The following is a 22,853-nucleotide window of genomic DNA, read 5'->3' as shown; positions in this document are numbered from 1 at the left end:
AGGGACCTAGCTTTGATTCCTGGCTTGGGTCACTTTTTGTGCAGAATCTGCACGTTCTCCCCTTGTCTGCATGGGCTTCCTCCGGTTTCCTCCCACTGTCCAAAAGATGCGCTGGTTAGGTGCATTGACCATGCTAAATTCTCCCTCAGTGTACCCGAACAGGCGCCAGAGTGTGGCGACTAGAGGATTTTCACAGTGACTTCATTGGAGTATTAATGTAAGCCAGCTTGTGACAATAATAAAATAAACTTTAAAAAATTTAAATTTTAAGGGGCAATTGAGCACAGCCAGTCAGCCTAACCTGCACATCTTTGGATTAGCAAAAGAAGCAGAAGTGAAAGAGTAGAAACTTTTTCTGTGCAGTACGTGGTTCGGGTGTGGAATGCATTACCTGAGGGTGTGGTCGACTCGGGTTCAACTGAACTATTCAAAGAGAATTAGACTGTTATCTGAAGAGGAACTTTGTCCTCCTGCATGTTCTTATACAGAATGGCAGGGAAGTGAGTTGCTCATTTGGAGAATTGGTGCAAACGTGATGGGCCAAATGGCCTCCTTCTTTTGCCATGGAATAATTCTGTAATTCTGCGGCTGTTGTGCTATCAAGCTATAGATCAGCATGCTCATTAACTGTAACAAATCCATATCCTGACATTCAGTAGCTCCAGTGGACCAGATTTCTAAATACAACACTGGAATTATTTACTAACTCATCAGATCTGCAATGTGGAGATTTTTAAATCTTTTTGGGTAAATATTGATGGGAGTTTATTCATCTCTAACTTTGGGAATTAACAAGTGGAAAGTGCAGGCAATTATAAAATGTATTTATTAGTGTAATAAGTGGGCTTACATTAACAGTGCAATGAAGTTATTGTGAAATGGGCAATGCAGTATTTATCAGTCTGCACAGTTATTGCTGCAATAACAATTCACCTGCACATCAAGGATTGCAGAGCAAAATATAATGAAAATTTTAGCAGTGATAATTGTCCTTTTTCTCACAACTGTATAAATTTGGTACCATTTGGAAAACAAGATAACTTTTCTATTTTGATAAAAGAAGTGTGAAGAGTTCACAGCCCCCTGTGTGCTGTTATTTTGTGCGGAGGGAGGGGGGCTTACAGCATTGCGAGAGGATGTGTGGGTCAGCAGTGCGAAGGCTGAGTGGCCTGGGGGCGGGAACATGACCTCGTCTGCCTCACTGCCGCAGATGGAGAGGCAGTGCCCGCTTTACGGCAGTGGCTTTGCGGCGCTGTCGGGCGGCGGGGAAGATGGTGTCGCAGTTGAGCGGGGTGCTGCAGCTGACGGATTTGGATGATTTTATCACCCCGTCCCAGGTAAGAGAGCGGCTCTGACGCGGGGTGGGGGAGAGGCCGGCCCGGCCTTCACAGAGAGCTCCCGAACTGTTAATAAAATCATTCAGTTCAACTTACAGCAGAATGGAGGCGGAAAGCTACAGCCGTTTAAATAAGGAGCGGGGTGGGGGGTGGGGGTGGGCGTGAGGGGAGAGTGAGGAGGGAGGTGAGAGAGTGAGGAGGGAGGTGAAAGAGTGAGGAGTGAGGAGGGAGGTGAGAGAGTGAGGAGGGGGAGATTGATGATGGGAGGATTGGGGGAGGGAGACTGGGGGTTGGGTCTTTCACAATAGATTGGTTGTGATGGTTGAATGGCCAGCTCAATACCTGCCCACCCTGTAGAAGGGTGCTCTCTTGCTATAATGCCAAGTGTTGTCTCAATTATGGAAATTGTCGAGAGCTACAAGTTTCTTGGTGTCCAGATCATCCACAGCCTGGTCCCTCCATGCCGATGTTATAGTTAAGAAAGCCCACCAATGCCTCCACTCTCTCGGAAGCCGAAGGAAATTTGGCATGTCCGCTACGACTCCCACCAGTTCTTACAGATGCACTGTAGGAAGCATTCTTTCCGGATGTGTCACATCTTGGCATGGCTCCTACTCTGACTAAAACCTCAAGAAACTACAAAGGGTTGTGAATGTAGCCCAGTGCATCACGCAAAGCAGCCTCCCATCTGTGGACTCTGTCTACACTTCCCACTGCCTCAGAAAAGTAGCCAGCGTAATCAAGGACCCAATGCACCCTGGACATTCTTCCACCTTCTGTTGGGAAAAAGATACAGATGTCTGACGACATGTACTAACCAATTCAAGAACAGCTTCTTCCCTGATGCCATCAGATTTACTTCACATTAAGGATGGTTTTGATCATTTTCACACACAAGACATTCACTTTCCTTGAGTAACTCAGCCACTCCAAAATCGATTACTGCAGCAGGAAACTTCTGACACTTTCAAAAGATACCAGATCAAGAGCTTTCATATTATGTCTATGACAGGAGATTTCAATGCTTTGTGTGTTCAGTTGGCTGGACAGCAGGTTCATGATGCAGGGCAACGTTAACAGCGTGGGTTCAATTCCTGTATTGACTGAGGCTATTTGTGAAGCCCCCGCCTTTTCAAACTTGCCCCTTACTCCTTAGGTTATTATACAGAGTTCCTATAGTGCAGGAGGCCGCCATTCGATCCATTGTATCTGCACGATCACAATCCCAATCCCACCCAGGCCCTATTCCCGTAGCCCTACATATTCACCCTGTTAATGCCCTGACACTAGGGTCCATTTAGTATGACCAATCAACCTAACCTGCACATCTTTGGAGTGTGGGAGGAAACTGGAGCACCCGGAGGAAACCCACGCAGACACGGGGGAGAATGTGCAGACTCTATACAGACAGTGACCCAAGGTGGGAATTGAACCTGGGTCCCTGGGTTAGATCATCACCAATCAGCTCTCCCTTTCAAAGGGGTGGACAACTTCTGATCATCTGGGACTGTGGCAACTTTACTTTTACAGTATTTTCCTGGTGAGCTCTCTTGCATATTATTACTATTATCAATTGTTTTTTTTAAAGAGTGAATCATTTCGCAGATTCGAGTTTTACCCTGTGTAACTCTTCCTTTCTGGAAGAGTACTGCCCCCTGAAAAACCCAGGAGAGAGGAGCTCAGACCCATGGAGCTGCCATCTAATTGATTTTTCGATTTGATTTATTAATGTCATGTGTATTGAGATACAGTGAAAAGGATTGTTTCTAGCCCACTCTATTGACCAAGCACACAGTTTATAGAATACATAGGGGAGAAGGAAAGGAGGTGCAGAATGTAGCGCTACAGTCATAGGGTGTAGAGAAAGATCAACTTAATGCGAAGTAGATCTGAAGGCAGCAGGGAAGAAGCTGTTCTTGAGTTGGTTAGTACGTGTCCCTCAGACTTTTGTATCTTTTTCCTGACAGAAAGTGGAAGAGAGAATGTCCGGGGTGCATAGGGTCCTTTATTCTGCTGGCTACTTTTCTGAGGCAGCGGGAAGCGTATTCAGAGTCCATGGATGGGAGGCTGCTTTGCATGATGCACTGGGCTACATTCACAACCCTTTGTAGTTTCTTGCAGTTTTAGTCAGACTAGGAGCCACACCAAGTTGTGATACATCTGGAAAGGATGCTTTCTATGGTGCATCGATAAAAACTGGTGAGAATTGTAGCAAGTATGTTTCAGACTATGTGGAGGAAGGCTTTCAACTTTAATGTAAACACAGTGAGAAGTCTGACGACACCAGGTTTAAGTCCAACCGATTTATTTGATAGTAAACTCACAAGCTTTCGGGGTTCCCCTCTTCGTCAGGTGAATGAAGAGTTCTGGCCTCAGTCAGCGCATATAAAGCACAGACAGTTTACAGATTACTGGTAATCTGTAAACTACTCGTAAATTGGTAATCTAGTAAATTACTGAATCTACAGATTCAGTAATCTGTAAACTGTCTGTGCTTTATATGCTCTGTCCGAGGCCAGAACTCTTCATTCACCTGATGAAGAGGGGAACCTCGAAAGCTTGTGAGTTTACTATCAAATAAATCGGTTGGACTTAAACCTGGTGTCGTCAGACTTCTTACTGTGTTTACCCCAGTCCAACGCCGGCATCTCCACATCATAACTTTAATGTAACACATCTCATAAAAATGTAGTCGAAAATAGTGTAGCTGTCCATTTCCCTTAAAACAAAATTGGTACAGAATGCCAGTAATATCTAGACAAAATTTGGGGCATTAACTTGAGCCTGTTGGAAACTGGCATAAATGCAAGAAACTCACACTGTCTGATCTTTTGTATGAGGGTACAGCTGTCAGTGAGCTAGGGGATGACATCACGTCTTCCACTAAATCAGTGCAAAAGATTGCGGAAATTCGGTCTTAGCATAAAATGGGCTTCAAATATTTATGTCTCAATTTGTTCAGTCTTTTGTACTGAAATTGACATTTTGCAGTTGTTCCAGTGAAACTTTTACCCGAAGGTTTCAGATCAGGATCTGTGTTTGTACATTTTGTCTTTCTGACACAGGTACAAACTCCCAACTCCCTGAGTCATTCCCTGTCCTCTATCGCCATGTTGTCTGTTACCTTCCATACTCCTGGCATCTTATTGTTAAATAGTCAGCAGCAGAACTGAGTTTTATCTTGCTGAAAACACTGTGGACACTCAGATGAAATTTCTCCCCTGTAACCATAATTGCTTGATATTTCTCACTGATATACTTGTTGCCAGAGACACACGTTAATTCAGTGTTTAACTCACATTAGTTTTCCCTCATCCCCTCCCAGAACTTACTTTGCCTCTTTGCCCTACTGATAAGTGCTCATAATTTTACCTTTGTTGAACAGAAGGATTTGTGCTTTTGTTTTCTTTTAATTTGAAATTCTAAAGCAAGGGAAAGTGGCTCACTTCCCTGCTGCGTTTATACACAGTTCTATTAGCCACGCCCCTGAACTGATTAGTGTATACTCAGCCGCTCGCGTCTTCAAAACTGAGTTGCAGGACAAATAGTCACACCAGAAAAAAGACTGAGTAGCTGACAGAGAGTGGGGTGCAAGCGCTGTGCTACTAATTTCACCTACTTCACAGAAGTGTCTTTCCAAAATACTTATTTTGTCATGAAGTTGGAAAAGTGTGCCAACTGTGTCGGCAGGGTGAGAACGAGTCACTGTGTACCTTATTGAAAGAATGGTTTTGATAATAGAAGTCATAATGCAGTATTACATAATGAGGAGAAGTCTAGTTTTCAGCTATCTTGAATGGGACTTACATCCTTTGAGGTGATGTTGGTCTGTTAATGTTGTACATGTAGCTATAAAATGAAAGTGATGGGACAGTATTTTGACTAATTGTATTCCAAATTACTATTTTTCTTTCTTATGAAAACATATTAGTTGGGGATTGACTTGGAAAGAATGCCTTGTGGTAGTGTTTTCTTATGGGTTAGTGGGATCATTCACTCCTTCTGAAGGAGCTTCACTGCTGTTTCAGAAACGAAGGGAGAGTGTTTCACACTGGAAATTTGTAAACTGCCTTTGAAAATGCAGAAAATGAGATACTGTAAACCCCATATTCAAGTTTTTATTGCATATGCTTTCTTTGTATATGCTAATTCCTTTATTGTAATGTGTACACAGCCATAAGATAGATGAGTCTGTGACAAGAATTTTTTTCTGTGTGACTGGTGGGATGGGTGAGATATATTGTGCTCCACAATAAATGCTGCCAGCATTCTCAATCCTTTCAATATTGCAAGGTTATTGATTCCTGAGTTTGTAGGGCTTATATGTCTTTCTGCTCAGTTTTCAAATCAGTTGATGTTGACTTTCATACCCAATTAATTCACACCCAGCTTTGCCACCAGTGTTAAAAGAAATTGCTTATGAGGCTGCTTGTAGCTTTGGCCGAGGTGCATTCCCTGCAGGGGGCATTTTTGCTGTCAGTGGGTGCTCCCGTTGCTGCTAAACAGAACATCGACACGTTTTTGAACCAGTCCCACTTGCAATCAAATTCCAAGTTAAAATGCACTTTATTTTTACAGGAATGTGTGAAGCCAGTGAAAGTGGAAAAGAAGCCAGGGAAAAGTTCCGGCATAATCAGAATTGAGAATGATGGTAGTTACACTCAGTTGAGCCAGGTAATCCTACAACTTTCTTTGTTTAGCCATACTTGTGTGGAGTTGATGGCTGTGCACTGAAAACGTTAGAATTCTTTGCTGTTTTTGTGTAACAACTGTAGTTAAAACCAGGTTACTGTAGGAGGAACAATAGCACCGAAAACAAGTTCTGAACAATAAATATAAGCAATAATAAAGTGATATTTTTAAAGCTGAGATGGTTTTCTTTATTTAAAACAAATGGAACTGGAGACCATCTGCATTAGTTCCTGGTTCAGGATATAATTACCCCTTATTAAATGGAATACAAGATTGGAAGAAAGTGTATTTTTTTCATTGCTGTCTTTGCATGTTTGTTTGTTCTGTTAGCTCACTGTGTTTTCATTTTCAGGATGGAGGCATCAAGAAACTTGAAAAAGCGAAAATAACTTTGAATGACTGCTTGGCCTGCAGTGGCTGCATCACGTCAGCAGAAAGTGTATTAATCACCCAACAAAGCCACGAAGAATTGTACAAAGTTCTGAACCAAAACAAAGTAAGATAATTACTTTCTTGTGGCATAATATTTCAGCGCCAGATTTTTGTATTTGACAATACATCATTCTAATGACTAATTTATGAGGTCACGCAAAGGGAGCTTAATGTCTTTTGTTTTGAAAAGCTGAAGGACGGGCAATGCACTAAGTTTTGAATTAATACAAAGAGAATTTGGAAAGTTGGACATACAGAGGATAGTTTGTGCTAGGCTGAGATAAGAGAAGCAAAGAATGTTATGAATTGAGAAAGCCACAAACTAAGTATAATTGGAATGGTAATCTTCCAGGCTTTGTCATTAAACTAAACCATCTTGAGGTACAGTACATAGAGACTTATTTCCTGATTTAACAGGGAGGACCGGGATTTTTATCGGTTGAGATCAGATGGAATCGTGCAGTAAGATCTGGATGGGACATTATGTTTAGTGATAATTCCCTCTTATGTTCCAATGTCGTGCCTGATCTAAGCACTCCGATATTACAATTTCTGCTGTGTGTGTGGTTATGTTTAAAATGGTCGACGAACGTGTTTCATGAAGGCAGAGGGTACTGTTTCTAGTTTCTTCCATACTCAGTGATTTGTGTTAACGAATTGAGGATTGCACTCAACTATTAAATTATTTCTCTTTTGGAAAGAGTTTATAAGATGTGAAAACAATTATCAATGGCATTTTTGATTCCGTCCCAAAGACTTTTCCAAAGCTTGCGATGATATAAAGCTAAGTGAATCTTGTGCTTTGTTCAACATACACTCATTGCAGTCTTTCATACAAACCTGTACACTTTCTCTTAGGTTTCTGAGGGTGATATGTTGAGGAGAACCTTGTCAAAATAACTTTGTGTTGCAACTCAGTTGTCAAGTATCAGAACACTGACTTTTACACCTGTAAAATTACTGTCTGTGCCCTCACCTCAGCTCAATTGTTACTGAAATCCTCATCTATGACTTGGTAACTGCTAGTGTCTGTCATTTAAGTACCCTGTCGGATGACATTCCACCTTCCACCCTCCATAAAACTAAACTCAATCAAGACTAACACCCATATGCAACATACACCAAACCCCATTCACCTATTATGCTTTTGCTTGCTGACCTGCATTGGCCCCAAGTCTACCAGTACCTCAGGTTTTAAACTCCCGTCCTTGTTCTCAAGTCTCTCCAAGGTGTTACTCTATCCTATCTCTCTCATCTCCCCAACGTATAAACATCCAAAATTTCTGCACGCTTCCAATTTTGGCCTCTTGTGATCCCAGATTTTTAATTGTTCTGCTTTTGGAAGCTGTTTTTTCAGCAGCCAAGCTCCTAAGTTCTAGTATTCATGGGTTAAACTTCTTTTCTTCTCCTTTAAGACACTCTTAAAATTTAACCCTTGTCCTATTATGTGGCTCACTGTTAAGTGTTGTCCTTCAGCACTGTGTGAAGCACTTTGAAGTATGTTACTCTATTAAATGCAATTTGTTTCAACCAGTAGCGCAAAACAGACTCTTATTGAACTGGAAGTCTGTTTTACACTGTTCACATTGAAGTCAATTAAATGAAACTTGAGCATGATACAAATCAGACTGCTAAATTGCTATGAGCTTGTTTCGCACTAATGGCAAAGACTAGTTTATTCAACACTATTCTCCCTTTTGCTGCCAATTTCCTCGCACTCTTGCTCAGTTATGATTCTGCGATGTCTCTGGTACTGTGCCCAATATATTGTCCTGCTGTGAGCCTTCACAATGAGTTTCTTTTCGAAGCTGTTCCAATTTATAGCAAAAGGGAACCCAAAAAGGCTTTAGGCATATAAATACTATAAGGGTGGTGAAAGGAGGGATAGGGCAAAGGGTGGTGAAAGGAGGGGTAGGGTCAAAAGAAACTGGCTGAACTACCAAATGAGTACTTTGCTGAGGATAAAGATTCTACCAAGCTCTCAGTGAAAGAGGAGGTAGCTACAATGCTGGATGGGCTAAAAATTATTAAAAATGGGATATCAGGTATTGATAAAGAGGACGTTCGTTGATAACTGTACAATGTTCAGCACCATTCACAACTCCTCAGTTACTGAAGCAGTCCCTATCCAAATGCAGCAAGACCTAGACGACATTCAGGCTTAGGCTGACAAGTGGCAAATAACATTTATGCCACTCCACTAAGAATCTAACCATAGCCATCACTGAATCCCTCACTGCCAACATCGTGGGAGTTACCAATTACCAGAAACTGAACTATACTATCCATGTAAATATCATGGCTACAAGAGCAGGTCAGAAGCTAGGAATCCTGCAGCCAGTAACTCCACTTGACTCCCCACAGCCTTTCTACAGTCTGCAAGGCACGAGTCAGGAGTGTGACGGAATACTCTCCACTTGCCTGGATGAGTACCACCCCAACAACACTCAAGAAGCTTGACACCATCCAGGTCAAAACAGCCCACTTGATTGGCACCCCAACTACCATCTTAAACATTCATTCCCCCTGCCACCGATGCACAGTAGCAGCAGTGCGTTCCATTACAGGATGCATTGCAGGAATCAATCAAGCACCTTCCAAACCCACAACCACTGCCATTTAGAAATACAAGGGCAGCAGATACATGGGAACACCACCACCAGGAGATTCCCCTCCAAGTCACTCACCATACTGATTTGGAGATATGTCACTGTTGCTTCACAGTCGCCGGGTCAAACTCCTGGAACTCTCTCCCTAACAGCACTGTGGGTGTACCTACACCACATGGACTGCAAAGGTTGAAGGAGATAGCTCATCATGACCTTCTCAAGGGCAGTTATGGATAGACAATAAATGTTCTATGAGGATGTGTCTAGGGCAGTGGATAGAGGAGAGCCGGTGGATGTGGTCTTTCTTGATTTTCAGAAGGCGTTTGACAAGGTACCTCACAAGAGGTTATTGCAGAAGTTAAGGGGGCATGGAGTTGGGGGTAGGGTGTTAGCGTGGATAGAGGATCGGTTGTCAAATAGGAGGCAGAGAGTGGGGGTCAATGGGTGCTATTCGGACTGGCGGTCGGTGACTAGTGGAGTGCCCCAGGGGTCGGTGCTGGGGCCTCAGCTATTTACCATTTATATAGATGATCTGGAGGAGGGAACCGAGCGTACGGTGTCGAAATTTGCTGATGACACCAAGATTGGGGGAACGGCAAATTGCGCGGCGGGTGTGGAGAGTCTGCAGAAGGATCTAGATAGGCTGGGCGAATGGGCCAGGAACTGGCAAATGGAATTTAATGTTGGCAAGTGCGAGGTGGTCCACTTTGGTAGGAATAATGGTAGGAAGGACTGTTAGTTGCGTGGCGAAAAACTGCAGCAGGCGACGGTGCAGAGGGACCTCGGGGTCCTTGTGCACGAGTCGCAAAAACCCAGCCTGCAGGTGCAGCAGGTGGTCAGGAAGGCTAATGGGATGCTGGCCTTCATAGCAAAGGGGATTGAATATAAAAGTAGGGAGGTCTTGCTGCGGCTGTACAGGGCATCGGTGAGGCCGCAGCTGGAGTACTGTGTGCAGTTTTGGTCGCCGTACTTACGCGAGGATATTTTGGCCTTGGAGGGAGTGCAGAGGAGGTTAACTAGGCTGATACCGGAGTTGAGGGGGTTGAGCTATGAGGAGAGGCTGAATAAACTAGGCTTGTACTTGTTAGAGTTTAGAAGAATGAGGGGAGGTCTCATTGAGACATATAAGATGATGAATGGGATGGATAGGATAGAGGTGGAGAGGCTCTTCCCGCTCAGAAAGGACAGTAGGACTAGGGGGCACAGCCTCAAGATAAAGGGGTACGGTTTAGAACGGAGTTGAGGAGGAACTTCTTCACTCAAAGGGTGGTGAATCTCTGGAATTCTCTGCCCGTTGAAGTGGTGGAGGCTGCCTCGCTAAATATTTTTAAGACACGGGTTGATGGGTTTTTGATAAGCGAGGGGATTAAGGGTTATGGGGAGAGGGCGGGAATGTGGAACTGAGCCACGACAGATCAGCCATGATCTTATTGAATGGCGGGGCAGGTTTGAAGGGCTAGATGGCCTACTCCTGCTCCTAGTTCTTATGTTCTTATGTTGACTGAGCCAGTGACACCCACATCCCAAGAATTTTTTTTTAATTAGAAAGGCTAGCTGTATTTGTAACCATCAGAATCGGATTGGAAGTTTTGTGTATGGTGAGGGGGATAAAGATTTAAATTGCCAAGATACTGACCATAAGCTTTCAATCCTCCGTAGATAGAGGGTGGTGCCAGAGGAGTGAAGGCATACATCTTTGATCAAAAAAAACCATAAGGCTAAACACAGCAACTACAGACCGATCAGTTTAAACCTGGTGGGGAAGTGTAACAGTAACCAGTGTAAATTTGAATTAAATAAACAGAGTCAGCATTTTTAAGAGCAAATTGTTTTTTAGTTGACTGGTTTAATTTGATGAGGTAACCAAGAGGACTGATTAGAGCACTGTGACAGATGTGGTACGTGGAATTTTTAAACGGTCTTTTGAGAATGTCCCACTTAATGGCTTTCCAAAATCATTCAAATCCACTGACTAAAAGGGCCAGTGGCAGCATTGATATGGGTCTGACTCAGTGACAGAAAGCAGAGAACAGTTAGTGGTAAAGTGTAGTATTTTTGGTCTGGCAGAATGTGTAAGTGGAAATCCCAAGGGGTCGCTATTAGGATCATTGTTTTTCTTGATCTACGTTAATGACCTAGACTTTGGTGTTCAGTGCACAATTTCAAAATGTGCAGATGACACAAAATCTGGGAGTATTGTGAGAAGGATAGTGGTGGACCTCCAAAGGACATAAGCTGGTGGAATGGGTGGGGCATGCAGCAGGTAAATTTAATATAGAGAAGTGTGAAATGACACATTTTGGTCAGAAAGACAAGAAAAGGCAAATTAAAATAAAGAAGACAGTTCTTAAAGAAGGCATCTCAGGATAGGTGTGCACGAATCATTGAAGTTATAATGAACCTGTGGAAAGGTTGAGAACCAGAGGACACTGAGTTGAGATGAATGGCAATGATGACATGAGGAAGAAGGTTTTCATGTTTGGATCTGGAACTCCCTGCCTGTGGTGGCTTTGAGAAGAGAATTGAACAAGAACTTGAGGAGGAAATATTTGCAGGGTTGTGTGGAAAGGGACCTGCTGAGTTTCTCTTGCAGTGAACCAACACAGACATGACAGGCCAAATCACCACCTGCTGTGCTATAATCATCCATTTGAAATTTAATTGCAGTGCAAGTATTGTCACTGTTTTGAAGTGGTAGCATTTGACATGAAATTTTTGACTTTGCACAGTCCCAAGAGGACTTTTTCCCAGTGCGGTGAAGGAATCTTTAGGCCCTGAAATGTTAATTTAGTTGGAATCTTTGTTGTTCATTGTGATGGGGAGAACATTGTTGGCTAGCTCTTCTTCTATATCTCGTGCCAGCACAAAAAACAGTTGCATTTATAAAGCACTTTTCACAACCACTGGGCATCTTAGTGACGTACATAAATGTAGGAAATGCTGCAGCCAGTTTGCACACAGCAAACTCCCACAAACAATAAAGTAATAATGACTAGATAATCTTTTTTTTTGTGATGTTGATTTGGCTCGGGCACCTGGGATAACTCCCCTGCTTCTCTTTGTCGTAGTGTTGTGGAATCTGTTATATCCATCTGAGTTGGCAGAAGGGGCCACAGTTTAAAGTCTCATCCAAAAGACCTAACACCTCTGACGGTGTGGCACTCCCTCAGTACTTGATCCCTCTGTAGTCAGTAACACTCCCTCAGTGCTGCACTGGAATGCAAGTTCTGAGTAGGATTGAAACGCACAATTTTATGATTCAGAGAAAAGAGTTCTACTGAGTCACAGCGGACACAAAATAAAATGTTACTATTAGCATAACAGAGAACGTCTTAGCTTCTGCATATGAAATTGTGACGCATTGCTAAATCTGGCAGAAGAAATAGACATTAGCGCTCAAACATTTGATTCTTATCAGTGTGACCCTGTTATTTTCTGACTAATTTGACTGTGCAGATTAGATGTGTGATTTATGTTTGTACTATTGTTATTATCTTTTTTGTCACCTCCCTCCTCCATCCCCCATGGTGACAGTTCTTGCTGGAATGTGGTTCCCCAGGTGTTATCACTATCAATTCTTTCATTTCTTGAGAGTTGAAGTGTTCCTGCGTGAGGAGTCACAGCTGAACCTGTCCCATTCTGACCTGACCCTTCACACCTCACTGGACAGCATGCGTGACAAAAAAATCTGGTGCTTCCCTTTTGTGTTCACTTTGGGAAATCTGACGCCAATTGTTTTGCCCTCTGAGCTTCTAAACAACTCTTTGCTTAGCCGTTCAACCAAAGGAGGGAATGCAAATAATCGATAACATTGCTTCTTTGAACCTATTTGATAGTGGTCACTGTTTGAGTAGAGCACAGTGTAACACCAGTATACTCCCTGAGCACTGCTATTTCATTGATTAGGTATCGGGTTCCACGAATCAGAAGCTGGTGGTGGTTTCAGTTTCACCACAATCCAGGGCATCATTAGCTGCAAGGTATCAACTCCAAGTTACAGACGCTGCACAACGGCTGACTGCATTCTTCAAAAATCTGGGTGAGTGGATTCATAACGTGGTGAAGCACAATAACGTTCTTTACTGACATAGCTGAAGTTTATTTATTAGTGTCACAAGTAGGCTTACATTAACACTTTATTGTATTAGTTACTGTGAAATCTCCTAGCCCCCACACTTTGACTCCTGCTCAGGTGCACTAAGGGAGAATTTAGCATGGCCAGTGCACCTCACCAGCACACCTTTCAGACTGTGGGACGAAACTGGAGCACTCGGAGGAAACTCATGCAGACACGGGGAGAATGTGCAAACTCCGCACAATGAGTGACCAAGCTACACTGCTATTTAGTGAATAAAACCTAAACAATCAACTCAATTCTAAATGGTGTAGGCGTGTTCAGTGTAGATAACAGTGTAGTTGAGGCTGATGCCATGTAGCACCACCTTGGATCAATACTCCATGCCAGAATGGAACTTGAGATTTCACCCGCACATACTGAATTATTTTCACTGATCTGGGGGCAGCATTGAGCAGAAATTAGTTTCCCTACACAGGGAAAGAACCAAAAAAGATGAACTGTAAACAGACAGACAAAACTGGATGCTTGGAAGTCTTAACTAAATCAGAAAATGTTGAAATTATCCAGCAAATAGGGCAGCATTGGTGACCTGAAACATTAACTCTGCTTCTCTCAGCACAGATGCTGACTGACTTTGTTGAGTATTTGCAGGGTTTTGATTAAAAGGTGAGTCATCTTGTACAACAGTTGTACGCCTCTCCGTGTTTGATTTTGCACCATTATTGAAATGGTGATAACAAGTCGTCTCATGCACACCCAACTAGATAATGAGAAAATTAAATGAAAATCTTTCTCGGTGGTTTGTATTTAATGTTGTTTCCGAGTCATACAAATGAGACAGTTCTCAGTCCTGTGCCCTATTTGATCCACATTCTCTGTGAATCGGTTAATTTGAGCTGGGGAGCAGTAAACTTGATGCAGTCTGTGAAATCACACTCTGTAAAAAGTCTGACAACACCAGGTCTTAGTCCAACCGATTTATTTGATAGTAAACCCCCAAGCTTTCAAGTTAGTCCCTCCGTCAGGTGAATGGAGAGTTCTGGCGAAGGGGCTAACCCGAAAGCTTGTGAGTTTACTATCAAATAAATCAGTTGGACTAAAACCTGGTGTTGTCAGACTTTTTACTGTGTTTACCCCAGTCCAACGCTGGCATCTCCACATCAAATCATACTCAGCCAGGAGGCCTTGCAGCTCACAAAACCATTCCCGGCAACAGAGCCAATGCAGCTTTGTAATGTATACAGTTAGTTTGTTGAACTGAATACTCTATTTGGAGCAGCATGCTTTTTGGCATTGCCTGTTTGTTTTAGCAGACAGGGATAAGTAACAGCCTCCAGAGGCTTTTGATTGTGCGATTTGAATTCATGATAGTGGACTTAATTTTACTACGTGCTGGAGAGGACTAACATGCCCTCTTTACTGGTGCACAGCAACAGGCTGACAATTAGATATCACGTATACACAGTTTGAAATAAATGTGTAACATCAGACTGACCATGTCAACTTTTACAGTAAAAGTTCCAACTGTGATAACATGTATCATGCAGGTTACCATAAAAGCATTAGCTGTCTGCAGGTCAGGGCAAGGCATCCTGACTCTACATGGCTACAGTTTAAATTTACCATGGGGCACTGGGTCAATATATCACAATCTTATCGATTCAGTCCATTGTTGCAGTGGTGGGTGCCAGTATATTTTACATGGAATTCCAATGGAACCTGGGATATGTTTGTTGACTGTTAAAATAGTAATGATCTGATATGTGACATGGGAATGTGAACATGTGGTATGTATGGGTGGTAATCTGGCAGAGTGGATCACCCAGCCACTATATAGGACACAGCTCGTTTCCATTTCATGGTAGTCGACCTTAAAATGTTATCCTGTCATTATCAGCTCCTTTGGGTGCGATTTTAAAAACCTGCAAACCTTGAATATAGGGGGGGGGAGGGTGCGGGTGCGAGGGTAGGTGACGCTACGAGGTCTAAAGTTAAGGATAGGGTACAGGTAAGGGAAGAGGCCAAGGATGTCCCAATTGGTGGCGTTACGGCAAATAGGGTCCAGGTGAAGGCTGGGATGAAAGCGCTTTATCTGAATGCACGAAGCATTCGGAATAAAGTGGATGAGCTGGTGGCGCAGATCGACACAAATGGATACGATCTGGTGGCCATTACAGAGACGTGGCTGCAAGGTGACAGGGACTGGGAGATGAATGTACAGGGCTATCAAGTGTTTAGGAAGGATAGGCAGGAGGAAAGAGGGGGTGGCGTAGCTCTGCTGATTAAGGATAGTATCAAGGTGGTAGCAAGGGATGATATCGGAGCCAAAGAGCAGAACGTGGATTCGTTGTGGGTGGAGATTAGGAACAGCAAAGGGAGGAAGACGCTGGTGGGTGTCGTCTATAGGCCCCCGAATAATGATCTGGAGGTGGGGCGGGCTGTTAACACGCAAATAAGTGCGGCGTGCAGGAATGGGACGGCAGTAGTTATGGGAGATTTCAATCTGCATATTGATTGGTCGACCCATGTTGGACGAGGTGGGCTCGAGGAGGAGTTCTTGGAACGCTGCCGGGATAATTTCCTTGAACAGTGTGTGTTGGAGCCGACGAGGGAGCGAGCTATCTTGGATCTGGTGCTATGTAATGAGGCGGGTAGAATTAGGGACCTTGCGGTGAAGGATCCTCTTGGAGAGAGTGATCATTGTATGGTGGAGTTTCTGGTGCAGATGGAGGAGGAGAAAGTGGGTTCCCGGACACGCGTCCTTTGTTTGAATAGAGGGGAGTATGGTAGGATGAGAGAAGAATTGGCGAATGTGGACTGGGGGAGTGCGTTGGAAGGTAGGTCTGCTGAGGAGCAGTGGAGGATCTTTAAGGAGATCTTTCTTGGTGCTCAGCAGAAATTTATTCCGATGGTTAAAAAGGACAGTAGGAAGAGAGGTAATAAGCCGTGGATAATGAAGGAGGTGAAGGAAAGTGTTAAATTAAAAGCGGAGGAAGTTAGAGTAGCTAAGAGCAGTGGGCGAGAAGAGGATTGGGAAAGGTTTAAATGTCAACAAAGATTGACAAAGAAGTTGATAAAGGAGGGTAGGAGAAGCTATGAGGTTGGGCTAGCACTTAATATAAAAAAGGATAGCAAGAGTTTTTATAAATATATAAAAAGGAAGAGGCTGGCTAGGGTGAACGTTGGTCCTTTAGAGGATGAGAAAGGGGAGCTAGTGGTAGGGGATGGGGATATGGCGAAGGTCTTGAATAACTTTTTTGTTTCTGTCTTCACGGAGGAGGACGTGAATAATTAGCCGGGTGTTAGCGATGGAAAGGTGGTAGGAATGGAGGGTCTTAATGACATTACTGTTACTAGAGAGGTGGTGCTCGACAGACTGGAGGGGCTGATTGTGGACAAGTCCCCAGGACCGGATGGAATGCATCCGAGGGTTCTGAAAGAAATGGCGGAGGTTATAGTGGATGCCTTGGTGGTTATTTTCCAGACGTCGCTGGATTCCGGGGAAGTGCCGGAAGATTGGAAAACGGCTAATGTTACGCCGTTGTTTAAGAAGGGTGCCAGGCAAAAGGCGGGGAATTATAGGCCGGTTAGTTTAACGTCTGTGGTAGGTAAAATGTTAGAATCCGTCATTAAGGAGGAAATTGCGAGGCATCTTGAAGGGAATTGCTTGATAGGGCGGACGCAACACGGTTTCATTAAAGGGAAGTCGTGTCTGACAAATTTACTGGAGTTCTATGAGGATGTGTCTAGGGCGGTGGATAGAGGAGAGCCGGTGGATGTGGTCTTTCTGGATTTTCAGAAGGCGTTTGACAAGGTACCTCACAAGAGGTTATTGCAGAAGGTCAGGGGACATGGAGTTGGGGGTAGGGTGTTAGCGTGGATAGAGGATTGGTTGTCAAATAGGAGGCAGAGAGTGGGGGTCAATGGGTGCTATTCGGATTGGCGGTTGGTGACTAGTGGGGTGCCCCAGGGGTCGGTGCTGGGGCCTCAGCTATTTACCATTTATATAGATGATCTGGAGGAGGGAACCGAGTGCAGGGTGTCGAAATTTGCTGATGACACCAAGATTGGGGGAAAGGCAAATTGTGCGGAGGGTGTGGAGAGTCTGCAGAAGGATCTAGATAGGCTGGGCGAATGGGCCAGGAAATGGCAAATGGAATTTAATGTTGGCAAGTGTGAGGTGGTCCACTTTGGTAGGAAGAATGGTAGGAAGGACTATTACTTACGTGGCGAAAAACTGCAGCAGGCGACGGTGCAGAGGGACCTCGGGGTCCTTGTGCATGAGTCGCAAAAACCCAGCTTGCAGGTGCAGCAGGTGGTCAGGAAGGCGAATGGGATGCTGGCCTTCATAGCGAGGGGGATTGAATATAAAAGTAGGGAGGTCTTGCTGCAGCTGTATAGGGCATTGGTGAGGCCGCAGCTGGAGTACTGTGTGCAGTTTTGGGCGCCGCACCTGCGCAAGGATATTTTGGCCCTGGAGGGAGTGCAGAGGAGGTTTACTAGGCTGATACCGGAGTTGAGGGGATTGAGCTATGAGGAGAGGCTGAATAAACTAGGCTTGTACTCGTTAGAGTTTAGAAGAATGAGGGGAGATCTCATTGAGACGTATAAGATGATGAATGGGATGGATAGGATAGAGGTGGAGAGACTCTTCCCGCTCAAAAAAGACAGTAGGACTAGGGGGCACAGCCTCAAGATAAAGGGGAGGTGGTTTAGAACGGAGTTGAGGAGGAACTTCTTCACTCAAAGGGTGGTGAATCTCTGGAATTCTCTGCCCGTTGAAGTGGTGGAGGCTGCCTCGCTAAATATTTTTAAGAAGCAGGTTGATGGGTTTTTGATAAGAGAGGGGATTAAGGGTTATGGGGAGAGGGCGGGAAAGTGGAACTGAGCCACAACAGATCAGCCATGATCTTATTGAATGGCGGGGCAGGCTCGAAGGGCTAGATGGCCTACTCCTGCTCCTATTTCTTATGTTCTTAATATCATGAGAGCAAAATCGCAATAAAAATTTATGGACTCGACATCTCTATTAATATGAGGAGCGTTTTCTTCTTGGGCGAATTAGTCCGAGTCTGAATTAGTCACAAAAAAGTCCGAGCAGTTCACTGGAAACCACCGAGACTTTGCTGGGTTAACTTGCTTCTTAAAGAAAACAATTCTAGAGAATGCTTTTTTTCCTCAATTAATGACCCACGGAAAGAATTGTGTGACTGCCCTGCTTTGAAATATGTAGTTTCCGTGATTCCAGCGTTGCTTGTTTTCTGTAATTAATGGCAATTATCAGGCATTCCCCTGCTTTCCATTAAAGGCATTGCATCCTGATTGCTGTGTGCACACGTAGGAGGATGTGAATTAATTGGCGAGTATGGATAATTACACGTATGCAGGAAGTGAATGTGTTAACATGATGTGAAATGGATTGTTAGAACTTTGAGTTTATGATGTCCTGGAACCCATTCCTAAACTTATCACTTTCCTAATCCGTTTTTTCTGCCTCCTAAATATTCTCAGGCGTTCACTACGTGTTTGACACGACCTTCTCGAGAAATTTCAGCTTGCTGGAGAGTCAGCGTGAGTTTGTTCAGCGTTTCCATCGGCACAAAGAGGATAGCAAAGCTCTACCAATGCTGGCCTCTGCCTGTCCAGGTATTTCTAATAGAAAGAACTTGTACACCACTTTGGCATCGACAATAAAGTACTGACAAAATGTTACTCCCTGTTATAGTGTAGAAAACATGATAGCCATGTTGTGCACAGCAAGATCCCACAAACAGCAGTTTGATTAATACCAAATAATCTGATTTTGCACACCAATAAAGGGATAAACCAGGAAAGTAAGTTTGGAGGAGGACAAAAAAGGATATATATCAGAAAAGTGATTGGGCAAGAAGGTACTAGTTGGAATAGAAGAGTGGGAAGTGTGCAATTATTCATTTTTGTAAGAAGAATGGAGAAAGAATAATTGTTAAAAGGTGAGGGACTAACAAGTATTGGTTAATCAGAAGAGTTTGGGGCTTTTTTACATGAGTTGGAAAAATGCAATATGAAGGTCCATCGAGCAATTAGGAAGGTAAATGATATGTTAGCCTTTATTGCAAGGGGGTTGGAGTACAAGAGGAATGCTGTAATTAGAAAAGGCTTGGTAAGACCACAGTTTTGGTGCCTTTATCTAAGGATGTATATACTTGCCTCCAAGAAGGCAGAATGAAGACTCACTAAATTGACCCTTGGTTTGAGAGGGCTGTCCTTTGTGGCGTGATTGAGCAGAATAGGTTTGTATTCACTGGTGTTTAGAAGAATGAGAGACAATTTCAGTAACATTAAAATCCTCTCGGGCTGTGTGCAGATTCCACACAGACAAGTGACCCGAGTAGATTTTAAGAGGCTTTTTCCCCTGGCTGGATAGTCGCAGGATAAGGGGTGTTGCCTGTTTAGGACTGAAGTGTGGAGAAATTTCTTGTCTCAGAGGTTGTGAATCTTTGGAATTCTCTACCCCAGTTGATGAGTATATTCACGACTGAGATTAAAGATTTTTTTGGCGCTATGTGGGGATTTGGCAGGAAAGTGGAGCTGATGTAGAAGTTCAGTTATGTTCTTGATGAATGGACCATAGGACCAAATTCTGCTCCTATTAGGTTGATTTAGAGATGAGAATGCTTCCACTGAGCCAATGTTAACATTTAATACTCTTCTCGTGACCTGCAATTCTATTCCCAACCTTAGTAGCAAGTAAGTTAGCATCTGTAGAAGCTGGTTAGCTGGCTACTTTTTGCAGTAGTCAGTCACCATGGCAGCAAATGATTTTATGAGGAATCAGTTCCACTTCTGTTTCACAGCAAACTTCTTCATTCTCAAGATTGCTGATTCTTGGTTACTTCCTGAAATATTTCCCCCAAGCTGACTGAATCAGAAGCAATAATTGTCTTTAAAATGTTGCACGCAGCTTTACATTGCTTGGTTACACTACACTAAATACCTGCTAAATACGCTTTGCATTAAGTCGCTTTGGACATGCAGTAACTTCTTTAACATAATCTTGTGAGGCTACATGGGAATATTTATTTCTTGTTACGCTCCAACATCTGTCTTTCAGGCTGGATCTGTTATGCAGAGAAAACCCATGGCAGTTACATTATTCCCTATATCAGCACAACAAAATCCCCACAGCAGGTGATGGGCTCTTTAGTGAAGGACTACTTTGCAAAGCTGCAGGTAAGAGACAATATTATTTTCACATCCAATAAAGCTTTTATTGTTGCAGCACAGAATTACAATCTCTAAACTGATATAACAAACTTCAGACTGTCTGATAGTGGCTAGGGAAGGCTGAGGGAAAGCAAACACACTTAAACTGTAGTGAACGGTACAACGGTTAGCACTGCTGCCTCACAACGCCAAGGACCCGGTTCAATTCCAGCCTCGGGCCACTGTCTGTGTGGAGTCTGCTCGTTCTCCCCGTGTCTGCTTGGGTTTCTTCCGGGTGCTCCGGTTTCCTCCCACGGTCAGAAAGATGTGCAGGTTAGGTTGATTGGCCGTGCTAAATTGCCCCTTAGTGTCGGGGGACTAGCAAGGTAAATAGGTGAGGTTACAGGGATAGGGCCTGCATGGGATTGTGGTGGTTGGTGCAGGCTCAATGAGCTGAGTGGCTTCCTTCTACACGGTAGGGATTCTGTGAAGCCATTGTAATTCTGGTGCTCATTGGTGTGGGCAAATTTTTCCTAGCTTTTCCCACTTCACTGCTGTAACTTGGGCTAAAATCTCCTTCACGTAAAGATGGGAAGAGGATCATGGGTGTGTAGCATAATTCCCTCAGTTCAGAAGATCTGTTAGTAATGATACGTCAGCTTGTTTAAAAAATTAATTACCAGCCTGGATGTGTGATGACTGTTGTTACTACAAGAGATTGAACATTTGGTTTGTAGATCTTGCATGACCGTATTATGTACTGTGTAATGTCTGCTACATAATGCTGTGCCTTATCCAGGAGACGTTAATATGTTTCTGATCTGATAAGCGATCACACGACGATGCATGTAACTTGAAATCTCCTGTACCGTGACTCACATCTGGGAATAGAGCTTTGAAGTTAGCACTTTTTACTTTTGCTTGAGATGAGAAGATTTGGCATGATCTCATCGAAGTCTTGGAAAATATAGAGTGATTTGGTAGAGGAGAAACAGAGAAATTGATTTCTCTAGGTAGGGGTGTGGGGGGTATCAGAGGAATTCTTGAAATGAGTGGTAGGCTGTGAAGCAATGCAATCAGTAAGCACCTTGTCACCCAGACTGTTTTGGAGGCTGTGGATATTCCTAAGCTTCTCCATGCAATCTATGCATTTAAGTTGCTGTAGGTTCACACAAGAGGTCATGCACTGAAATTGCCTGTGCACTCCAAAAATAAAAATGAGAATGCAGTTTGGGTGAGGATATAAAGACTATTGAATATACATAGAGATCAGCTGTGATCTAATTATGTAAAAAGTCTGACAACACCAGGTTTTAGTCCAACCTATTTAATTATGTGGCAGAGTAAGATTGAAGAGTTGATTGACCTCCTTTTCTATACTCCTTTCAAATATGTTGCTTCAGAGTTGGGATTTTTCTTTGTTAGGTGGAATGTTGAAGCTAGTATGCAATGTGAATTAGTCGGAAAGCGTAAGCGTTCACTTGTTCAGGAGGACAACAGCAAAAGGAGATTGTGACGTATTCTGTTTGCCCCATAGAATATGACACCGGATCAAATATACCATGTAACAGTGATGCCGTGTTATGACAAAAAGTTAGAGGCTTCGAGAGAAGATTTCTTCAGTGAAGAATACCACACAAGAGATGTGGACTGTGTAATTACGTCAGGTGAGCAAGGTTTGAAAGAAGGATACCTGTTAACGTGTACTGGCATCAACGCTCCTGTCATTCTCCGCCAGCCTGTATTATCTTGTTACTCCCTCACCTTTGCACTCGGGCTTTTACTCTGCCTTCAGTGCTATTCCATGAGGTTAAATCGAATCACTGATCGTCAGCTTAAGACTCAAAAAGTGGGAATATTTTGACTAAAAGTCAACTTGAATATAAGTCACAAAGTATTTTTGTGAACTTCCTACCAATAGTCCTGATATTCTATTTTATTGGGGTGTATATTTTCAATAGATGTTGGAATTTATCACATAACTTTGATGAAGAAATGTAAAAACATATTGCATTGCTATGTTTTTAGCAGTGGCAATAATCACATTGCATAGCAGCTTCAACTCTTGAAACCTTTAACTGTTTCATATATCATTAGCTAAAAATAGTCTCATTATTATCTTCATGTAATGGTGATCAGCCTCTGACTTAACGCATTGGTGTTGCTTGTAGAGATTCTTGTCATGTTGCGATGGAGACGTGACTTACAAATGAGTACGCTCCAGAAAGCATCATACCTTTTAGTGAAAGGGATCCCAGTTATTCCTTACATTGAAATAATTTAAATTTGAGTTTGGTTTCCTCAGTGAGGGTTCAATTCTTGTTTAGTCTATCGTTTGTTCGTTTTAAAGTTTTGCTCGGTGGTATACTAATGACAGAATCTCTGTTTTGAAGGTGAAGTGCTGAAAATGCTAGAACAGGAGGGTCTTTCCTTGGCAAATGTGGACCCAGTGCCACTGGATACACAGTAAGTCAAACAGTCTCAGAGGCTCTTTAGGTTGTGATCAATGACTCAATTAAA

The 22,853-nt window shown here is 43.3% G+C and overlaps 1 protein-coding gene across 1 annotated transcript in view; it reads left to right on the top strand.

The window, feature by feature from the left end:
* The first annotated feature begins 1,248 nt into the window (after positions 1-1,248).
* The window catches only part of narfl (nuclear prelamin A recognition factor-like), a 35,989-nt gene continuing 14,384 nt past the window's right edge, over positions 1,249-22,853 (top strand). Inside the window, exons 1-8 of the mRNA XM_080206337.1 lie at positions 1,249-1,337; positions 5,916-6,011; positions 6,382-6,525; positions 12,977-13,109; positions 18,660-18,794; positions 20,242-20,360; positions 21,871-22,000; positions 22,727-22,799. Of these exons, the coding sequence (XP_080062463.1) occupies positions 1,272-1,337; positions 5,916-6,011; positions 6,382-6,525; positions 12,977-13,109; positions 18,660-18,794; positions 20,242-20,360; positions 21,871-22,000; positions 22,727-22,799 (896 nt within the window). The 5' untranslated portion in view covers positions 1,249-1,271. The remainder of the gene's footprint in view (positions 1,338-5,915; positions 6,012-6,381; positions 6,526-12,976; positions 13,110-18,659; positions 18,795-20,241; positions 20,361-21,870; positions 22,001-22,726; positions 22,800-22,853) is intronic.

Source organism: Carcharhinus amblyrhynchos, chromosome 18 (genome assembly GCF_965287045.1).
Source record: "Carcharhinus amblyrhynchos chromosome 18, sCarAmb.v2.hapA, whole genome shotgun sequence".
In the NCBI taxonomy this organism is placed as follows: domain Eukaryota; kingdom Metazoa; phylum Chordata; class Chondrichthyes; order Carcharhiniformes; family Carcharhinidae; genus Carcharhinus; species Carcharhinus amblyrhynchos.
This window is presented reverse-complemented; position numbering and strand designations above follow the sequence as displayed.